Consider the following 20,844-nt stretch of genomic DNA (forward strand, 5'->3'; position numbering starts at 1 on the left):
TTTGATGAATGGGGAGCAGTAATTGTATTTGTACATAGGAACGTAGGTCACAATAGACCCAAATGATACCCGAGAGTCCTCTTCAGCTGTGTTCGGAGATGAATCTAAGTCTGGTCCGTGGTGTTGCATTACAAGTCCTGGCCACCTATTGACACACCGCCGTCTTCGTCATCAAAACCCAACGACCAACCATCCCAGCACAACAGCCACCGAAATCGCCATCAACCCTCCACTCCAACCCACATTCCTGCCCACACTCTTCACACCCTCCGACGTCTTCTCCTCCCCACCCAGTCTATACCCATTCGACCCCGCAATAACAACGTTAAAGTCCCACTCCGTATACCCCGTATTGGTTGCTCCTTCCTCCTCGACCCCTTCGCCCCAAAGCGCACATTTTATTATCGTCCGACTGGCTGCGTCTCTGCAGTTCGGGCCGAGGTGGATGGACGGTGAGCGCTCGAAGTAGAGGTTGAAGCCGTTGCAGATTTGGGGGTGGGGGGATGGTTGTGGGGAGGGTGTGGGAAGATCGGATGGCGGCGTTTGATCAGATGGAATGGAAGTGAAAGACCCTGTAAAACCCTCCTGTCTCGCTCCACCATCCCCACCATCACCCCATCCATCGCACTTCCTCGCACACTCCCGCGCATCATACGAACGCAGTTCGTAATGCCCCAGATACCCACTTCCGACGTACGAAGCGTTTGCGTCGCGGAAAGAAAGCGTGTAGCGCAATGGTGTGAGGGCAGACAGAGCGGGTTGCCGGATTTGAGGCCAGATGGAGAAGGAGTATGGGGTGTTTTCGACTGGGGGTAGGGGACCGTAGGAGGGGGGTTGGGGGGAGCAGGTGAGGTTGAGGGTGGTGGGTTGTGTGGGTAGTGGGGAGGGGAGGAGGGGTGTGGTTGTTGGGGTTGTTGGGGTTGTTGGGGTTGAGGGTGATGGAGGTTGTGTTGCGTAGGTGGATATGGATGATGAAGTGGACATGCTGGGTGTGGTTGCGAAGGATATATTCGTGAGGTTCGATTTCGGGTGTTCTGTCAGCCAGGGGGCGGATGTTGCTGCTGTTATGCTGAGGGAACTGGAAGGGATTGCGTACGCCATCTTTTTTTCTTGTGTGTGAGATGCGGTGTCTGAAGAGTAGTCAGGTTAGACTTATGTGTGCGAGAAAATGTTTTTTCGTACTCCACTGTTGCGGAAATTGTGTGGTAGCGATTTAGGATTCGCGCCACTGAGCCGGCTTGTGATACAAAGCCACCTCGCTACTTGCAGAAGTTGGATACAGCGATGAGGTTTTGTATTTGTGTTGTGTAATCGGTGTTTAATGTACGTCGTCTCTAGGATAGTTTACATAGTCACACGTCCTCACGCGGCTACCGCGAGTGCGATATCACACTCAACAGCATATTGCCTCAAGCTCCAAACGTCGCCCACTGTCCGTCTCAGCCTCAGCCTTTAATCCCTCCCATCACCGACACCCTACTATATACCGTTACATCGTCCCTAAACGCTTTCTGATCTATCCACAAATTCGTCAGCCCACTCTGTTGAACCAGCAATCCCAACTCGGGAGAACTAACCTTTCAAACACCGTTCCACAACCCCAATCCACAAATCCCTCCCTTTCACCCTCGCCTCCTCCTCTCCCCACTGCCCGATCTCCTTCAAAAAGGCTTCTTTCTCCCGCATCGTCATCCTATCTTTCATCTCACTCAGCGTCTCGGTGCTTGTCCGCGTGGTCACAATGACAGCACCTGATTTGGGTAGACGCGCATACATCTGCGTTTCAGTACGCACGAGCAGTTCAGTTGGCTGCAGATCAGCTATGTGGCCGGCGAAAAAGTCCATAGGCCGCGGGATGTGGAGGGTTGATGCTAGGGTGGCGCGCAGGGGCCGGGTTTGGATGAAGGTCTGCGTGTGGGATAGGGGGCCGGTGGAGGAGTAGGGGGAGAGTGTTGGAAGGGGGAGTTTGAGGATGGATTGGAGATCTGTGAGATGTGTGTTAGCTTGAGTTCCACAACTATTTTTCAGGGGGAGAAGGCAAAGGAATACATACCAGACCAAGGCACCATACCCGGTCCCCCCTTCCCCTCGCCACCCACCACGACATCAACCGTCTTCCCCATATACGGCGCAACAACATACCCCGACGGAAACAGCGTCGTAGCAGCTTGTAAATACCAATTCAACGTACTCTCACTCCGCCCCCAAACCATGAAATCCTCCGCACACAACCTAGCAACCACCTCCAACGGATGACATTCCAATCCGTGTTCTATTTCGAAATCCTCCCGGGTAAGCTCATTCAGCACATGCTTCCTGCGCTGCTTCGTCAGAAAACGGAATTGGTGCGGATACATCTCCACGAGGAAAGACGTGACTTCCTGCAGGAGTTCGCGACATGCGCGTTCGCCCTCGGGGGTGACGTGGATGCAGGAGGAGCGGTTGCGTAAGAGGAGGTGGGTGCGTGCGGCGTGGTATTCGATGTATTGGGGGGAGATGGTGAGCCAGTTGCTGCGGGGTGTGGGCGTGAGACCTAGATGGGAGGCAGTAAGGGTGTTGGAATGGAGGGATGTGGATTCGATGGGCCGGTTTGTAAGGGGTATGTCTGGGAAGTAGTCGCCTGTTCCGCAGTCGTCGGCGTCGAAGGCGGGCATGCGCAAGATTCGGCGTTCTTCGGCTAGGTAGGCTCGCGTTTGCGAGTTTGTGAATGAGCTTAGGTCTGAGATGTCTGAGATGTCTTGGAGGTTGACTGTTGTTGTTGCTGTAGACAGGTTTCGGGGGGAGAACGCGGTGCTGTGTGATATGGTTTCTGTCGGCGCTGATAATGAGTCGTGGGTGAAGACGGTCATGCGCCGCTTCCTTAGGGTTTCAGCGCTTATGCCGAGCTCGTTGTGTTTGCTGTGGATTGGCGCCGCATGGTGGTCGTCTTCTTGAGTTTCGTTCCTGATCACGATGAACTTCTCTGGAGCGGGGCCGAGGGCGCCTTTGTAGAACCAAAGCCGTACTGCGGCAGTGCCTATGAAGAAGAAGTAGCAGCAGATGCCGACAACGAGAACAAGAAGGACATATAGGGGTATCGGTCCGGGTTGTTGCAGGTGTAGCGGGCCTGCTGCCATGTCGAGCAGCTGTATAGATAAGAATGTAGTCGCACTGTGGACTTTGAGCGACGGGATTGTGTACAAGTCCAGATTGCCATTGCTGAGGTTGCAGGTGCGGTGACATGTTTTCGAGCCTTCAGTACTGTGGCAATGTGAATGATGTGCATCTGAATTCGAGATTGAATGCTGTAGTTTCTTCACAGTTCCGCTTGCCAGCATCAGGCATGGCGATAAATAGGCAAGAACAAACGATAACCTTTCCTTTTGATCGTTCCCAGTGTCAGTGTTTGCCGTGTAAAGTAAGGGAACCCAAAGAACAGGAAAGCATGGGAAAGTTGGAGATGAAACAAGAAATTGGGTATCGTGTTGCTTGGCTATGTAAAGTAAACAATCAGCGGGACGCCGTACTCCAGCATGTTCTCCTCCGTGTGTCGAAATTGACCCATTGGTATGACTTCACGTAAAACAAAAAAGCATCAGAAGAGAAATAGCCACACCCATCCCGAACCATACGAAGAAGCTCGCCCAAGATGAGCTCCTTCGTGATCCACAATATTCATAAACTAGACATCCAACTCTTACTCAATCTTAGGCAAAGCATCGATCTTCGCATACAGCTCCTGCGCATCCTCGAAGATATACCAGATATCCTTAGGTACACCCTTGAACGCCTTCTCGAATCGTTCCGGATCGTTCTTCCTGCCCTCGTCCATCTCCGCCACACCCGTGACTTTACGGATGTAAATAGCGCCGATCCAGTTCTTGCCAAACTTGCGGTAGGCTTCACCGTAGGATTCGGGGTCTGTTTGCGTTGAGTCACCGATGAGGATGAACTTGCGTTTGGGGAACCATCCGTGGACCTTCTCGATGCGATCAACCTTGTAGGCCTCAGTGCCCTGAGTCAAATTTGCGAGGAAGCCGGCAAGATTCATCCAGCTCGCATCGCGTAGGATCATGGTGCCGTTAGGGTAGTATTGCTCGCGGAACTTGCGAAGGAATGGGTAAAGGTTGTATGGAGATGCGGAGAGGTACCAGAAGGGCGGGTTGTCGAGCTTTTGTACAATGTGCCTGTACAGTTCTGGCATACCCTTGATGGGCTCGGGCTCTTCGGCGAAGGTGGTGGTCAGGATACCGACGGGTGACGATGTTAGAGTCTTCTTGATAGTGTCGTCCACATCGGAAAGGATGGCCCAGCCCTTGGGTTTGGCGAATGTGATGTTGAACGGCGACGCATCTGCGTTGACGGCCTTGAACTTGTTGACTTGGCCTTCCTTGTAGTCGTTCCCTGGGATAGCCAAGACATCGGAGCTGATGCCGTCGCGTCCGCTGGGACCCAGTCTGGTGTTGATGCCCAGTAGATCGATTTGGACGGCATGCGCGGGAAGGATCTGGTCCGCAAAAGGCTGGAGCCTCTGCGCGACGGTTGCCCTGGCTTGCTCGTCGTCTGCTAAGCCGATCTTCTCACTGACCCATGCGACGATCTTGGACAGATCCTTGCCACTGTTCTTGACAAAATAGGCAGCGACAAACTCGGCGTTCCACCTTCCTAGGCGATTCTGGTATGCGGTAGTATCCAGGATCCACACATAATCGGTCTCTGGGTTAACGTTGTTGTAGAACGGGTTCTTGCGACCAAAATATGACGAAAGGTTGTCCTTGAGGGAGAAGCTGAATCGGCTGGTGAGTTTCGGCATGTCTGCTTCAAATGCGGCAAAGCCGGAGTTTTCTCTGGTGATGCGGTCTTGTTCGGTTTCTTCGGTGCGCATTCGAGCACGGCCAGCCATGGCGGAAGCGGATTCGGGAGCCATTTTGTATGATGGTAGTGTTAGACAAAGGCGCGGGTGCCTGGTGGGTTGGTGAGGTCAGGAGGTAGGTGTATTGCACGGGACAAAGGGAGGCGAGGGCCATGGTCGAGGTCATATACTTTGTGCCTGGCACTTGACCAGGACTTGACGAGTGGCTGTTGCGGTGTCTCAGGAATGGGCCCAGTGTGCATGAGGGATGACGTTTAGCCAAGCTATGGCTCCGCATCCTGTAGGAATGATCGCTTGCCGAGCGCGCCGATCCTTGAACCTTGTCGGCGTATCGCCTCGAGTTAGGAGTGACAACTCAGCAGCTGAGCGAGATGATGAATCGCAAGCTATTTGTGACCTCACGAGAATTTTTTCCTTCTACGTGGACCTCTTCTTGAAATTGCGCCCTCAGGGTAAAGGTAGTGATTTGTGTTACGAGTCTCTCAGAATGGGTACTGTTATACCTGGGGTATGCTCCAAAGTACAGATTGACCCAAACGAGCTTCTTCGTCTTTCAGCTGGTGTTGCAAGTGCAGGTAGCCACACTGCAGGCGGAGAATAATGCGAGGGTCTAGCAATACGCTATCGCCAGACAAAGCAAAACACTCCGCGACAGTTTGAAGGTAGTCGCAGCCTCCAGCACTAACAGCAGAGTAGTGCAGTCGCAGCAGGCTGCAGCAAATGGGTGCTGCTCGTCGTGCCAATGCTAGCGGAGTGACGTAACGATGGTCAAGGGATCTTGGGTCAGTTCACGGGTGTGAGTCTTGATATCTGCAGGTACGCGTGACGGTCAATACTCTTGCGCTCAGATGGGGTATCGCTGACAGTGTCGGTTGATGAGAGCCATGCTTGGCTGTGCCAGACTTTGTCGAGGACGAGGTGAAATCGGGTGCTACTGAAGAGTCATACTGCGACGTGATGTTGACGTATCTTGCAGCATACAGTCGCGGTGGAACGGCTATATCGGTACTGTGCTCAAACTCGTCACCGTCATACCTCACTCGGCGACAAAGGAAATTATTGTCATCGCTGCCCTGGTTTGGTTATGTGTTCAACCGCCTTTGGCCTCCTCATGTTGGTGTCGCCCGTCGAATAGGCGCGACATGGTATCACGCGGCGGTGCCACAGCCTAGGAACCCGGTCATGTGCTACAGTGTCGACGTATTCTGCGATGGCCCCAAGGTGGATGAACGGAAAGGGTCCGATTAACGCAGACTACGGGCCAGTGGGGTCTGCAGGTAAAGGCCGATGGCAGGTCTTGGCACAGCCTACGCCATCCAGGACGCGTAGATGTGCCGAACAAGAGGAGTGGATGGGAGAACAGCACTGAGATGGGTGCAGCGTCGCCACACGTTATACGCGGCTGTTTACGTCGGCCGTCGTGCTTCGCGAGTCTGTCATGGCTTGGCGACAAGAGGCGCAGCCCTACCTAGGTAACCGTCCGTCCGCGCGAGGAAGGCGCGTTGGAGGCCTCGATCAACACCTCGATAGTACCGCATCTGCCTCCTTTACGCTTACGCCCCGGCCTCGCGACTCTGGCCTCTTTGCGCTCCTGTGCTTTCTTTTTGCGCAGCTGCCCTCAAATACCCTTGCGACCGTTTTACGTTGCGGAACGGCCCCGCTACTAAGGCAGATATGGACCTCAAGAAGCGCCTCAAGTTGGGCAGTTTGATGCGCAAACGATCCTGTGCGTCGCATCTCCTTCGTTTCCTTATTCCACCCTAACACTGACAGCGCACGCAGCCCAGGATGTCAATATCGATACAAACGCCGATACGCCCGAGGCCAATGCTACCAAGGGAGTGGTAGGTCATACCGCTTCGTCGCATCCACCAAGCTGACAGCGAGTAGATGCTCTTCTGCGAGTCTGGTGCCGCCAACTCGGTATGTTTGGTACCCCATGGCATCCACACGCCATACTAACATTCCCAGGGTGAAGAGGTCCTCCACTTGCCTACCATCGTCGAGTCCGCCGTCGCAAGCCCCAGCGCAGCCGCAGCCGCCGCAAGACAGATCCGCATCTTCCTCTCCAAAGAGAACTTCAACCGCCCTCATGTCCAGTACAATTCTGTCATGCTCATTAGGATCCTGGCCGACAACCCAGGGCCCTCCTTCACCAAGAACCTCGACAAGCAATTCGCCGACACAGTCAAGCACCTACTTCGCCATGGGCAAGACCCGAGTGTCGCACAGATCGTCAAGGAGACGCTGGATTCAATGGAGCGCGAGAAGGCATACGACACCAACCTGAACACGCTCTTCGCCATGTACAGGAAGGAGAAGGGTCTCATGGCAGCCGCGGCAAAGCAGTTTGGCCCCCGGAAGCTCAATGCACCGGGCTGGTCGGGGTCGCAGAACATACACGGCGGCTTCGGTTCAGGCGGACACAAGTCGTCGTCCAAGACGTTGCCGCCGCCAGTAGAGCTCGCGGGCCGCATTGAGGAAGCGCGTACATCGGCCAAGCTCCTCCTCCAGCTCGTACAGTCTACACCAGCAAATGAACTGCTCGGCAACGACTTGGTCAAGGAGTTCGCTGAGCGCTGCACGGCCGCCCAGCGCAGTATACATGGCTACATCGCCTGCGACAATCCGGCGCCTGACGATGACACTATGCTCACGCTCATCGAAACCAACGAGCAGCTGTCCCTCGCTGCCTCCAAGCACCAGCGCGCCATCCTCCAAGCTCGTAAATTCATGGGTGCCTCACCCTCTCCACCAGTACAGAACGGAGCCTACGCGCCACCACCCAACGGCAGCAGTAGTCCAGCTGGTGTGCCTGTGCAGTCTCCCGGGCTGCCGAATCTCCCTTCGCACAACGACGCGCCTTCGCTGGCCCCTATGGATTTCGGAACGACACAACCCAGCGCACCGGCCACCAACCACGGCAATGACAACAGCTCTCTTCCCCCGTCACTGCAAGCTGCACCAGGCCGCACACAACCGAGCGCGCAAGAAGAGAACCCATTTGCCGATCACTATACGACTACCTACACACCTCCAGCGTCGTACCAAAACTCTACGTCGACGAACAACTATGGTGGCTCACCAGACCCATATCACCCAGGCTTTCAGTCTACTCCATCATACCTGGGCCGGCAAGAGAGCTCTGCCAACAATCTGACCATGCACGGTGCGCAACCGACGATTCAAGAAGAGGATGACCACATGCGCCCGCGGGCCGAACGACCTCGGACTCCCGATCTCAACGTGCCTCAGCAACAGGCCCCTGACGTTTCGCCCGTCGCAGAGCGTAATACCGTCACGTACAGATACTAGAGAACCATGGGTCGTGTCGCGGACTAGACGCGGACGTGAGATGTGGGGTAGCGTTTGGCAGGACCGATTTCAATCTTGGATCCCACGGGTAATCCCGGTGCTTTGAAATCGATAACCTGAAATCGATAATCACAAAGTGCACGCTCTTTTTCTTGCGCAGAGTTTTGCAACTCGTAGTTTACAGGGCGGTTTGGAGCGCGACAGTTAGGACGAGATACCATAGTTGACTTTCATCTGGATTTAGAGTTTAATGCTATTCTACCTTGCCTGCCCCGCACTTGCAAGCGCACCCCCACGGCCATGCAGTGACCTCGTGCGTCTCACGCGTCGCTCTCGTGCAGCGATCACGCAATCCATCGATTCCACACTGCGCCTGAATCCTGAATCGTCACCATGATACGGCACTTTCACCCATGCACCAGCTTGGTCAGCGACGGCTCGCAACCGACCCCTCCAATCTGGAAGGCGAGACCCGACGTCCCCCACTGCGGTCCCTGTTCCGCCGCTTCTAGCGCCGAAGAAAATAAGAAGCCGTCATGTTGAAGACATACACTATTGACAGCCCCATCCGCCCTTCCCTTCGCCCTTGCCGGTCTTCACTTCCCCATGGCCTTCAGCTGCAATAGTCCATGGCTCGTTCGCTTCCAAAATGCGTCGACACGTTGATCATTGGTACGCCATGGGAATAACACGCGCTCCGAGGCGACATGCTGATTACAAATTCCAGGCAATGGGCCGTCCGCGCTCATCCTCTCGTACATCCTACACGGCCATATCCCCTACTACATTGGCGGCCATCATGACGCGATTCTCGACGCGAAACTGCAGAAATCGCCCAACCTGCTTCATCTGACGCCAGACCTCTACGCGCATTTCCTGTCCTCGTTGCGCTACTCGACCCAAGCGCTGCCCGTCAACACGCTGCTCGATACCCTCGTTCGACCGAACGCCGACACCGAGCTGAATCCCACGTCCTGCATTGAGTGGCGATACGAGCCTGACAAGGCGATACCCCATGTCGCGATTGGAGACACGGCGCATGCAGGCGGACAGTGGGCGGAGAACCCGGTCTCTGCGAGCGCGGACATTGGGACACTGAGCTATGCGGAACAGCTGAGCCTCCCGGGCTATTCGTACGCGGATCACCTAGCTAAGAGTGGAAGGGAAGATGAAGCCGAATTCGTGCGACCATCGAGGGTGGAGGTTGCCGACTATCTGAGGACATACCCGGAAGCTGTGGGTATCGCCGATAGCATATACACCGGGTTGAAGGTGGAAAATGTACATCGAACGGTCCGCGGGTTCTCCGTTGGCAGTCTTGGAATCCGGTGCAAGCATCTTGTGCTTGCCTCTGGTATCTTCACCGTCAACATCCCGCCACCTCAATACCTCGCGCCCGTTGCGCAGATGGAGTCGCCAGAAGCGCCTCTGCTTGTCATTGGATCTGGATTCTCCGCTGCCGATGTCATCATATCAGCACCTCCGACCCGCAGGATCATACATATCTACCAGTGGGCTCCCGAGAAGAGGCCGTCTCCACTACGAGGCTGTCACCACACCGCATACCCCGAGTATGCGACAGTCTATCGCCAAATGAAGCTTGCAGCAATCGCCTCAAAGAAAAAGACCGCAAAGTCCCCTTCTGTGCGACGGAAATCAAATCCATTCCAACAGCGCGACTGGTCCTTCTACGAAGGCCTGCCCAACGCCGAAGTCACCAGCGCATCCACGTCTGGAAAAACAGCGACCGTCACCCTCCGCCTCCCATCAGGAGAAACCATTACGCGCGAAGTAGGCGGCCTAGCCTACGTCGTCGGCCGCCGCGGAACCCTAGACTTCCTCTCCCCCAACCTCATCGCCGAGATCCTCAACACACCCGAGTCCACTCCTCCCGACTCCCCTTCCAGCCACCTAATCTCCGGCCGCACCCTCCGCGCAAAAGCCGAAGCCACGTCCCTCGAAGTCGCCCGCGACGTCTTCATCATCGGCAGTCTAACCGGCGACTCCCTAATCCGGCACGCAATCGGCGGTTGCGTCTTCGCTGCTGGCCGCATCTTAGGCGCCATACCGACATCGTACTCTCCGTACAGTTCCCCCTCGCCTACTTCGTCGACACCGCGGTCTGTGTCGCCGGTGTCGACGTCTGATACTGAGGTTGCGGCTGAAGATGGACTTGCTGGACTTGCTGGACTGAGGAAGGAAAAGAGTGGGAGGCGCACGCCTGGTGAGGCGACGAATGGTCATGCGGATTTGCATGTTGATCGCAGGAAACTGGTTAGGGCGGTTGAGACGGCGCAGGTGGAGAATAGGTATTGGGTTGATTCGGGGTGGTGGGCTGGTGGTGGGTTGGGGCCGGGGAGGAGGTGATGATGGATAGGAGTAGGAGATATAGGGTTTGGAGGCGTTGGTGGGAGTTTGTACATACCCATTTTCATGCGAATATAAATTATCTTGGTATAACTGAACGCATCCGTATGGTGATTGCGTAGGATTGATGTGACGTGATTATCAAGTAGGGCAGTACCAGCATGTGTTTCGATGCATATCATTATCAAATTTAGGGATCACACAGAGGCTTGCAAAGTCAACATGGCTTGCATTAACCGGATCCCGGCCGTTTCTTCTCCTAGAGACTCACTTCTCCGAGTTCGCAAAAAACTCATGAGTGCCAAAACTGCATCATGCAATTCCGTGTACCCAGGTCCAAAGTAAACCCTTTTCCTCCCAAACTAGTAAACCTTAAACTCAGCAATCCTAACCTTCCTCCCCACCTCCGGCGTAAAAATAACCCTAACCTTCTGTCCCTCAACCTCCTTCCACTCCACCTCCGTAATCCCATTCGCAACAACATCCCCATACACCACCCCTTCCACATCCGTCCACTCCGTACCATTTCCACCAGCAGGCACCTGAACACTATACCCCTTCGGCGCCGCAAACCCCTGCTCTTCATTCGCAAAAAACGCCAGCTCAGCACTACTCATACTAACACTCCTACCAAAGTCGATTTCAAACCACACAGAAGAGCCATTACCAACGGGTGTATCCCACCCGTTCTTCGCGTCCGGCTCCGTGTAGAACCAGATGCGGCCGTCGATCGCGGGGTATGTGGCTGACTGGGTGGAGTTACCGACTGAGGCAGAGGCACGGGGGTACGGGGTTGTGGAGTTGAGTTGGATGGACTTTGCTAGCTTGCGGGTGATGGCTGGGGGGTCTTTCCTTTCTAACTCGACGGAAAGACGGCTGAGGCTGGGGCTTGTAGCGACGATTGCGCCGTCGACTTCGATGGTTAGACCTGTGCTGTTGCCGCTGTAGTGCGTGCCGTCTTTGTCCCATTGCACGGCGATTTCGTGGCCGTGGTAGATGATGCGTTCGGCCCGGAAATAGGACAGCTGGGTGGCGGAGGCTAGAGGGGCTACTTCTAGTACGTCGTCGGAGCGAGGTCGTATGCCAACGAGACCGGAGAGGACGAGGTCGTTAAAGCCGGAGTGGAAGTAGTGGTGCGAGCGCTTGAGGCCCACGATGGGTAGACCGGTGTCGGGGTAGTAGTCTTCTTCTAGATCTAAGATGCCTGTAGAGGGGTTCCGGTGGAGCTGTGCGTATTGACGGAGTAAGTTCGTGTAGTCGTCTGAGTTGATAACACCCGTCTCCTTGCCCTTTTCGTAGTGATCGAGGAAGTTGGCGAGGCCAGACAGTACCTGTGTCATTTGAAACGGCCACACAGGCCCATTCCACTGACACTCTGGGTTGGGGCCTTCGTACCGGTACTGCCGCATGTAGTACTCGTAACTGGGTTCTACAGTCCTTAGACCGGCTTCTCCCCGTAGTTTGTCGGCGTCAAGGATGTGGCTCCAGGCTTGCGCGTAGTCCGCGTTGTCGTCAGGCAGGTCGTGGGTCCAGGGGACCATGCCGACGAGTTCGCGGCCACGGATCGGGTCCCAGTAAGTTACGTTTTCGTTGTTGACTTGGTAGCGGTCGATGAAGTGGGAGAAGGTTGTGTTCCAGAGAGCTTCCTGGACGCGCTGTTTGAGTGCTTCGGCGCGGGTGGTGTATGTATCGACGGTGCTGTTCATGGAGCCGGCTAGAGACGCCATGTTGGCGATGGCGAGGGCGTTGGCATATTGATAGCTATTTATGCTGGGCCGGAAGGAATCGCCGCCGAAGAAACCGTCGTAGCCGCCTGACGAGTCGATGGACGAGATTGTGTATTCCGTTGCGTCGCGAATGGGTTCGACGTAGTAGAGCCCCTTTGACGTGTCGAAGGAATCGTCCCAGGCGTCGTATACGCGCGTCATGTCGGAGAGGCGCTTGATGGCGTCTTCCTTTACGCCGTCGACGAGGTAGCCTTGCCAGACTGCTGCGGCCATGCTCTCGGAGAATTGCCGACTGTTGCTGTCGGCGCTGTACATGAAGGTCGCGTAGTCTTCTTTGAAGCGGCGGTCGCGACACCACCGACCCTCCAAGAGATGGAATCCAGTTGCATCGTTCAGACTTGCGAATGGCTTCGTCTGCCACCCGACATCGTCAAGGAACTCCGTAGATATGTAGCCGTAAGCACCGAGATCGCGTTGATGGGCGCGGAAAATGGACCACCGGTAGTAGTACACATCAGTAATGTCCTGATCGCTCGACTCGAAAAGAGGAATGCGGTCGCGATACCATGCTGCGTCGTTGCCGTAGTGCTTGTCTACTATAGCGTCGACATCGAGGAGTGCGAAACCCAGCTGGAACAAAGGTATGAAAGCGAGTGAGCTGCAGAGCTTCATGATGGGGAGATGGAATCTGTAGTAAAAGATATCCAAAACACTACCATGCCATGTAGCACATAGCGATCTCCTTCCTTTACATAGTCTGTCCTCCTCTTACAATTAAGTTTACCGCGCATCCCATGATCCGAATGCGAGGATCCTCGTCACCATCATTCTTCCAGCTTCTCCAGATTTACATTCGTGACGTGCGCGTGCATACAGTCCAGCCGCGCCCTAACTCGTCTCGTACCGCGGAGTATTTCTACAAAAAGCATGGAGCTTCGCGTGCCTTCGTATCTGGCCATCGCGAATCAACCGACGGCGCCTTTCCGAGCCAGGATCCATATGAGGAGCCCCACTTCTTCCCCGCGATCTGTGAGATCATCACGGATACAATTTCTCCGTCGCAACGTTACACAAGATTTAGAGCTGGTTGTATAGAAATTGTCATGCAGACTTCAGCCGGTGCCGCGGTTGTTGTTCGTGTTCGTGGGGTGAAGATCAAGGTAGTAGACCAGGCTCACGGCGTCTGGGGTAAAATCCGGGCTCTGTGATTCACGACCGTACGCTAGTGTGCTCAACTTCAAGTATTGCCCAGTTAGAACTCTAAGGTAGAAACATTCAATTAGATCATGTTCAGCTAGCCATTGCAGTCATACGTGCATCCCGTGAAATCATTATTCGTATACGTTGATCATCATAATCCATCATTCCATCAAGAAATCAGTATGGTGTGTTGCCCTTTCTGATTGCCTCCCAATCCGTAGTGCTCTGACCCGGTGCCGGACCGGAATGCTCGTGAAGACCATGGATGGCGGGGTTACCATCTGTTCCACCAGCACCGGTGCCGAAGCGCCCGGTGTTCATGGGCAGACCAGTGTGTGGCTCAGTGACCGTGTTGTTGCGGTCTAAATCCGAGATGGGATGCGCACCGTAGACGCCATGCTGAGTTTCGCTGTGTGTATGTTAGAATTGGTCAAAGTTGTTGGAACGAAAAGAATGAGCTTACCGATCGCCCGAGATCATGGTTGGGTTGCCAATCGGACCATCAACACCCATGTGCTCCCTCTTTCCTACCGAACCAGTCGACTCGGTCATCTGCTGGTGCTCCATAGCTTCACGAGCAGGGTGACCTTTCGGTGGGTCCTTGTGAAGCAGGTGCTTGCCCTTCCAGCGTGGTGAATCGGGATGATCATCGCCATAGTCTCTGGAGTGTCTCGGACTGTAGTCGCGAGACTGGCGCGGTGAGGATTCAGGACTGGCAGTCGACTTTTCCTTCTTGGACTTGTCACGGTGCAAGAATCCAAGAAGACCGTGCTTCTTCTTCTCCTCGCCTTCGTTCTCCTTCTCAAGCTCCTTCTCACGGTGATGTTGTTCCTTGACCAGACGCGCTTGTTCCTTCTCATGTTCCTTGGCCAGACGCTGCTCGTCTTTCTCGTGTGCTGCGACGGCCTTGTCGTGCTTGTGCACTTCTTTGTCGTGCTTGTGCTGTTCCTTGTCAAGTCTATGCTGCTCCTTCTCGCGATCATGGGCAATCTTCTTCAGACGCTCTTCCGCCTCGCGTTCGTCTTGGTTCTGAGAGTTAATGTAAGCTGCACCACCTAGGCCCGCCGCACCTGCGGCGCCACCCATAAGAGCCGCGTTGCGCTTATCGTGACTGTCATTCACCGGAACCGCCCCAGGTCCCCAGGGTTGAGATGACATTTCCTGGGTATGCGTGTTGTGTGGTGCAATGGTACCTGAGGTTGGGTACGATCCGCCCGTGCTAGTCTCGTGCATGGGGTAGGAAGACTGTGCCATACCTTGCGTTGGGTACGCGGTTTGACCGGAAGGCGCGATGGTACCTGAGGTGGGGTATGATGTACTCGTGCTAGTCTCGTGCACAGGATAGGAAGACTGTGCCATTCCTTGCGTTGGGTACGCAGTCTGACCGGAAGACGCAATGTCTTGCTTCTGTCGCAGTGGAAGCTGAGTAGTGTTGTCGTCATGCTTGGATCCTGCGTAAGCACCTGCTCCCAGTCCGGCAGCTGCAAGGCCTGCTCCTCCAAGTGCGACATTCCTGTTGATGTGGTCGTTGGGATCAGTGCGGTTGACATTGTTTTGGGTAGTGGGGTCGTTGTAGTTGTATTGACTTGTTGGAGAGACTGGGTTGGTTGCTCGTGCGCCGGCAGCCGTGGGATCATATCTCTGGTCTGGCATGGAAGCGGCAGGCTGAGTCATCTTGTGGTCGCCGTACGCATTGATAGCGTCTTGTGCTCGCTGTGTCATGCTCTGGTTACCATACGCAGTGCCAGCAGTGCCAGCAGTACCAGCTTCGTATGCTTCAGGCTGTGTCGTCTTGTGATCGCCGTACGCATTGCCGGCTTGGTATGCACCGTAACCGGCGGCGCCTGCACCTCCAACCAAAGCAGCATCCCGACCGTAGTGATGCTCACTCTGCTGGCCGGCCTTCTCGTCAACCTTGGGATCCAGGCGGTTCAATGTGTCCGACTGATGCGGTCCAACTGTGGTATGCTCCTTTTGCTTGGATGGATCAGGCTTAACTCTTGGGTCGACGATATTGGCAATGTTGCTACTGTGCGGGCCGATCGTGCGCGAAGCAGGGTCCTCAGCTGTTGGTCCGACGTTGTGGTGTATCTGTTTGCTTGGCTCTGGCTGAACCCTAGGGTCTACGATGTTGGCAGCGTTGCTCGAATGAGGTCCGATAGTGCTTGAAGCTGGACCGCTGTCGGTGTTGTCACGGTTTGCAGCATATAGACCACCGGCAGCAGCAGCACCAGCTCCGGCAAGGCCAACATCGCGACCGTAGTGATGCTCGGGATGTCTTTCAGGAACTGCGTTGGCGGTAGATGTCTGACCTAGACCACTTGATGGTTGCTGTGCACTCGTATCTGAAATTGGTGCAGGGGCTCCTGTGGCACCGTAGAAGTGATCGTTCGCAACAGGTTGAGAGGCAGAGGTACTCGCAGTGGTGAGCGGCTTAGAAAAGTTTGAGGTTGGCTGAGGGGCAGCAACATTTGATCCCGTGGCAGAAGTGTAAGATGAGTTTTCGGGAATCGCAGAGGTAGCAGTGCTAGGAGTATCGTTCTGGTGAAGGATGTGGTGCATTCCAGCGGCTCCTACGGCACCTGTACCCAGTACTGCAGCATCACGGCCATAATTATGCTGTGAGTCTGCGGTCTCGGATGGGTTGTGCGAGACAGGAGGGCCAGAAATAGCTGAACCACTGATAGGAGCCGTCTCAGTTTTGGCCGATGGATCGAATCTCTGCTCATCGAATCTCTGCTCCTCTGGCTTAGAAGCGCCTAGAACACGAGGGTCAAGCATCTTGCTACTGTACGGGCTAGACTCTTCATACAACGGCTGGCTACCAGCAGCGTCCTGGGTGTCGTGAGTCTTCGATGCTGCATGCGCACCTAAGCCCGCTGCGCCAGCACCAAGTCCTCCAGCAATGGCAGCATCGCGAGCGTAGTGGTGGTCATCTGCGGACTTTGGCTGAGGCTCTCCAAGTGTTCCAGTGTGTCTCAGCTCATGAGGTTCGCTTGTAGATGTGGGGTCAATGCTCGAATGCTGAACGTGAGATGGGTCCAATGTAGACGTAGGCTCCGCGGCCGCAATCGGTGCGCTTGTGTCTGTGGATGAGGATTGAATAACGGGGGCGTAGTTGAGGAATGTCTTCTCGTCGCTAGGTGTAGCAATGTATTCGCCAGGAATGTGCCTATGTGACTCAAGTCGGGGGTTTACTGGGCGCTCACCAGTGCTCGACATTCCAGTCATCGGAGCTCCAGCGATAGGCTGAAGAGCTTCTGCCGCGTTGACATCCCGGGATCTGTGCTCATTCCCCTGAGTAGATGCAGGAAGAGCGGAAGAATTCGAGGCGGCTGCAGTGGTGGCCGCCGCAGTAGCAGCTGCCAAAGCTTCAGGATGGTGACTAGACGTCGGCTGGCTCGAATCATTGCCTGTCTGAGGAGTTCCAGTGGTGTCGCCCGGTGCAACGTGTCTGTACGACAGCTGACGGGTATGAAGACCTCGATTCCGAGCACCCTGTGCCTCTGGCTGCCTTTCTGGCTGTGAGTGCGCCTGGGAAGCGCCAATGGCAGTGGCGGCCGCGGCTGCTCCAGCCAGCCCTTCCCTCCCGTAACTATCTTGAGAGGGGCTGTCATGAACACTGACTCCTCTCTCTGTTGTGCCAGAGTCGAGTTCGCCGATGCCTTTGTTCTGGAGAGGGGAGGTGTGCTCAGTCGGGTATTGGGTGGATGTGGGATCTTGATGAGGTTTTGAAATGACACCGCCCGCGAGAGGGAAGGATCGATCAGTATCGGCGGTGTAGCTCTCCTGTCGCAGAGTGTTCTCATATGGTTGGGTTTCCTTCGCGTAGGCAGGGCTTGCGCCTATTGAATCACCACCGATCGCACTGGATTCTGCATTCTGGTCAGGTCTTGCGCATTGGATAGTAGATTAGATCTACGTACGAGGATATGTCTGGCCTGGGTTAACGCCAGTTCCTTCGGTCATTCCCGCTCCCCTGGTCATTCCGGCAGTTCCATGATCTCCGCCTCCAACTACTTGGTCTTGACCCAGATACTCCTGAGTGGGGTTGTGTGTCGACAGGGCAGCATGTCCCTGGTTGGCTCCCGGGCCAAAGCCAATGACGCCGCTCTTGATGCTCGCGACGCTTGGGTCTGCAGTGTGGCCATGAGGGTAAGCATCGGGACGTTGAGCTCCTCCAGCAGTCGCGGTTCCGCTTTGGAGAGGCTGCGAGGTGTTGGAGTAATCTTGCGTCCGGATTGGGTCATGAGCGTCGGTCGCAGCTGCCGTCGTCCCAATAGGGCCATCGGTACCAACATGTGTGGGTGTTCCATGTGCACCACTTCCGTGAAGGCCTGCTGAGCCGCTTCCGTGAGCCAAGTCTGTGTATGGAGCGCCACTGGTTGTCTTTATGTTGTACATTGGCTCTCCCGGAGTGTTATTCCGTGCCTTGCGCTCGGATGTTTGGCTGTCGTAGATTGGGTGTTCCTGGCTGGGATTGATATTAGCACGGGCTGCAATCAAGGCGATGTAACCACATACCCTTCAGCAGTGGAAGAGGATGTAGGCACATCGTGGGCAGCAGTGTCATCCTTCTTGTGTCCGTGAAGGACGCTCTTGATCTTCTCCATGGTGTTGCTGTTTGCCTAGGTAGCTAGGATGCAATGCAGCGGAAGGATGAGCTTGGAAGACTCTAGTTGTAGTCAAGGATCAGCTCAAGCGCGGGACTAGAGTAGCAGAAAGCAGGGCACAGCTCGTGAGGTCCACGGCGTGCTGGCGTTTGTTGTAGCTACCTAGCTCGACGCCGATGAGGTCATGCAGAGGGGTTGGCGGCAGGAGCTAGACCCCCACCTTCCAATGGCATGGCTAGCTACCGCGTTCCAGCCACAAACAGACACGCCTCATGCCCATTGCAGCGGTTCGAGCTGTCGCTGGTGCAGGTGAAGGTGCACACGGAGCCAAAGCAAGTTGTTTGACATGCGGGGCAGCGTCATCCTGGTATACGATCACTCGATTCGAGGTCGGAGGGCCGTCGGCGGATCCTCGGCAAACATGGTGACTTGAACAATGAGTGACCTTGGAGGTGGATGGCAGTGTTACCCGAGAGATGAATAGAGTGACGGATATGTAGATATGATACGCCCACACATTCCATCTCCGTTGCGGTGTGCCATACAAATATAGAGATGACTTCACCGATGCGTCCCACACGAATCTACCCCACACAGTTGCGCAATTTCCGAGCACCTGACCAAGACGTATTGAGGTAGGCCGAATGCAGGCACGCGGCAACTGAATCTGAAGGGGCCTGGTCTGTGGTGGGACGTCAGATCTTGACAGAACTTAGAAGTTTGCATGAGTCCAGGCGTATTCGAACAGCCTCGAATACGCTGCTCTTGAGGCTCGGCGTGCACCTCAACGCACCATCCCAATACCAACCACCTTCCGCACCTGCGTGCCACTATCCGACAGTCAGCGAATGAGGCACTCATGATGCCCTGGTGCGCGAATTAACGATAGTGGCAAGCCATGGATGCGACTCCCAACGGCAGTTCACCCTCCATCAGCCTAGCGCTCACCCACGCGCAGTCTGGCCCACCTTTCGCTGCACTGGGCTGTCGCTAGCTGGTGCTCGGCCGACCGCAACCCAGTCGCTTCACGCCGCCGTCTGTTGCGCTTTTCGCGCCTGCTTCCATTCTAGAAAACTTCTACCGCCAGGCATGGATGCATGCAGCAATAGTGTCGCGCAGTGGGAGCAGTTGACCCCCCCTTCGCGACTCGGCTCAGCGTCGTAGCGAGCCTCCGTCACCCCCAAGCCTACGCCCAACATCGCCGTATTGAGTGCAGGGCGCTTCTCCGCGTTTTCTTCTAGCCTTGCAGCGCGTTTCATCCGCTGCAGCTGTCGCCATATCATCCAACCCTCCCTCTTCCCCAGTGCTCAGCGCCCGACCTCTGGAGCGTCCCACCGCAGTTTCGGATACTCCATCTTTTGCCCAGCACCCGACCAGGGCAAGGATAGCACCAGCGTCTGTGCTCCGACCCACTCCCTAATCAGCCTCACCCTGCTGCCGACATCATACCGGACCATCCTTCCGAGTGCCTCTGCGCTTGTTCTTCAACAACGCTTCTGCACTCCAGCATTCACACAACACCCACACTCTACCACCTTAATCACTTCTACCACTTAATCACCCTCGCAGCTCCGTACCGGCCACTACCCATCCGCTCTGTTATTCTTCGCCCACAATGCCTGGCCATCTCCGCACTCGCTTAAAGCGCGTCCTCACTGCTGGCTCACACAAGAATGCAAAACCAGAGGAGCCCGAGTCGGATTTCTACAAGCCTGGAGAGAAGATGCCTCCCCTGAAGTACCGTCGCGCCGTCGACCCCGAACACAAGAAAAAGCTCGAGGCTTTCAGCTTTTCGACTGCATGGCGCCGCCACAGCAACGCCTCACTGTACTCACCCATGGGTAGCAGGCTACCGAGCCGCAGGAGCAGCTTTAGGAGAAGAAGCCGCAGCCGTAGTATGCACCGAAGTCGGAGAGGAAGTTGCTCTTCCGACTACGATGCTGAAGAGTGGGTAGACAGCGGCATCGGAGCGAGCATCGCCGGTGACGACAGGCCGGCAAACATCAAGGAGGCGTCCGATGACGAAGGAGATGTGCTCAATGGTGTGTTTGACTATGTTTGCATATAACCGTTGCGTTACTGACATGCCTAGTGGGCCTCTCTCGTAATCCAACCGAAGACCCTCGCGACGCCCGCCGGAAACAATCACAAGGCGCTCGCCGCTCTAGCTCCGTCCAGCAGCTCCAGCAGCCTTCGAGACCCGCTACTGGCTCAGACCGCACTCGCAACCCCTCGCAACCTTTCTCGCCCGAAGAACTCGAGATTGCACTACAAAGGTCCCATCTCGAGGCCACGAAAGAGGAGTCGGACAAGAGTGCCAGCGAGAGTCCATTCGAGGACTTTGACGACCCAAGCCCTTTCCTGAGGCCGCGCGGTGGATCCATCTACGTACCATACAACGGTCAAGGCACGCCTCCAAAGCTGCCCTTCTGGGGCACTGCATACCCCTCGTGCGACGACGCACCGTCCAGAGGCCATTTCTCGAGACGGGCGTCGGTTTTCCTAGAAAATGAAGACGGCTCTTGCACCCCGCAGTACGATCGCCGCGAATCTTTCTTCGTCCCAATGAACGCCCCGGGTCTGACGCAAGCACGTCAGATCTCCGTCTCCGACTCCAGTTCCGCTGAGGACGAATGCGTATGTCCGCCTCAAGTTGCCGAAGCTCCGCAACGCAAACCCCAGCCCTGCGCTCCTTGTGACGCCATTGCCGCGATCCTCGCGAGGCCTGATTGATTTCTCTCTGCATTAGCGTTCACTTCACATTGTCGAT

The 20,844-nt window shown here is 55.5% G+C and overlaps 7 protein-coding genes across 7 annotated transcripts; 3 read left to right on the forward strand and 4 right to left on the reverse strand.

Annotated features, from left to right (window-relative positions):
- Positions 1 to 1,572: 1,572 nt before the first annotated feature.
- On the reverse strand, positions 1,573 to 3,116 carry J4E86_009413 (uncharacterized protein; the record flags this gene model as incomplete). The annotated part of the gene is made up of 2 exons (XM_051449919.1): positions 1,573 to 1,985; positions 2,054 to 3,116. 2 exons carry the CDS (start codon positions 3,114 to 3,116, stop codon positions 1,573 to 1,575), a joined length of 1,476 nt encoding a protein of 491 aa, XP_051298764.1.
- A 560-nt stretch (positions 3,117 to 3,676) lies between these two features.
- Positions 3,677 to 4,906, reverse strand: J4E86_009414 (uncharacterized protein; the record flags this gene model as incomplete). The annotated part of the gene is made up of 1 exon (XM_051449920.1): positions 3,677 to 4,906. One exon carries the CDS (start codon positions 4,904 to 4,906, stop codon positions 3,677 to 3,679), a length of 1,230 nt encoding a protein of 409 aa, XP_051298765.1.
- A 1,620-nt stretch (positions 4,907 to 6,526) lies between these two features.
- Positions 6,527 to 8,167, forward strand: J4E86_009415 (uncharacterized protein; the record flags this gene model as incomplete). Its single annotated transcript, XM_051449921.1, has 4 exons — positions 6,527 to 6,578; positions 6,635 to 6,696; positions 6,743 to 6,775; positions 6,824 to 8,167. 4 exons carry the CDS (start codon positions 6,527 to 6,529, stop codon positions 8,165 to 8,167), a joined length of 1,491 nt encoding a protein of 496 aa, XP_051298766.1.
- A 629-nt stretch (positions 8,168 to 8,796) lies between these two features.
- J4E86_009416 (uncharacterized protein) lies at positions 8,797 to 10,534 on the forward strand (the record flags this gene model as incomplete). Its single annotated transcript, XM_051449922.1, has 2 exons — positions 8,797 to 8,839; positions 8,895 to 10,534. The coding sequence occupies 2 exons, from the start codon at positions 8,797 to 8,799 to the stop codon at positions 10,532 to 10,534; spliced, it is 1,683 nt and encodes a 560-aa protein (XP_051298767.1).
- A 362-nt stretch (positions 10,535 to 10,896) lies between these two features.
- J4E86_009417 (uncharacterized protein) lies at positions 10,897 to 12,933 on the reverse strand (the record flags this gene model as incomplete). The annotated part of the gene is made up of 1 exon (XM_051449923.1): positions 10,897 to 12,933. One exon carries the CDS (start codon positions 12,931 to 12,933, stop codon positions 10,897 to 10,899), a length of 2,037 nt encoding a protein of 678 aa, XP_051298768.1.
- Positions 12,934 to 13,638: 705 nt separating this feature from the next.
- Positions 13,639 to 18,074, reverse strand: J4E86_009418 (uncharacterized protein; the record flags this gene model as incomplete). Its single annotated transcript, XM_051449924.1, has 4 exons — positions 13,639 to 13,870; positions 13,925 to 17,336; positions 17,388 to 17,935; positions 17,986 to 18,074. 4 exons carry the CDS (start codon positions 18,072 to 18,074, stop codon positions 13,639 to 13,641), a joined length of 4,281 nt encoding a protein of 1,426 aa, XP_051298769.1.
- A 1,615-nt stretch (positions 18,075 to 19,689) lies between these two features.
- Positions 19,690 to 20,807, forward strand: J4E86_009419 (uncharacterized protein; the record flags this gene model as incomplete). Its single annotated transcript, XM_051449925.1, has 2 exons — positions 19,690 to 20,116; positions 20,167 to 20,807. The coding sequence occupies 2 exons, from the start codon at positions 19,690 to 19,692 to the stop codon at positions 20,805 to 20,807; spliced, it is 1,068 nt and encodes a 355-aa protein (XP_051298770.1).
- Positions 20,808 to 20,844: the final 37 nt, after the last annotated feature.

The sequence above is a fragment of the Alternaria arbusti genome (assembly GCF_024043155.1).
Source record: "Alternaria arbusti strain BMP 1465 chromosome Unknown scaffold_17, whole genome shotgun sequence".
NCBI classification, from domain to species: Eukaryota; Fungi; Ascomycota; class Dothideomycetes; order Pleosporales; family Pleosporaceae; genus Alternaria; species Alternaria arbusti.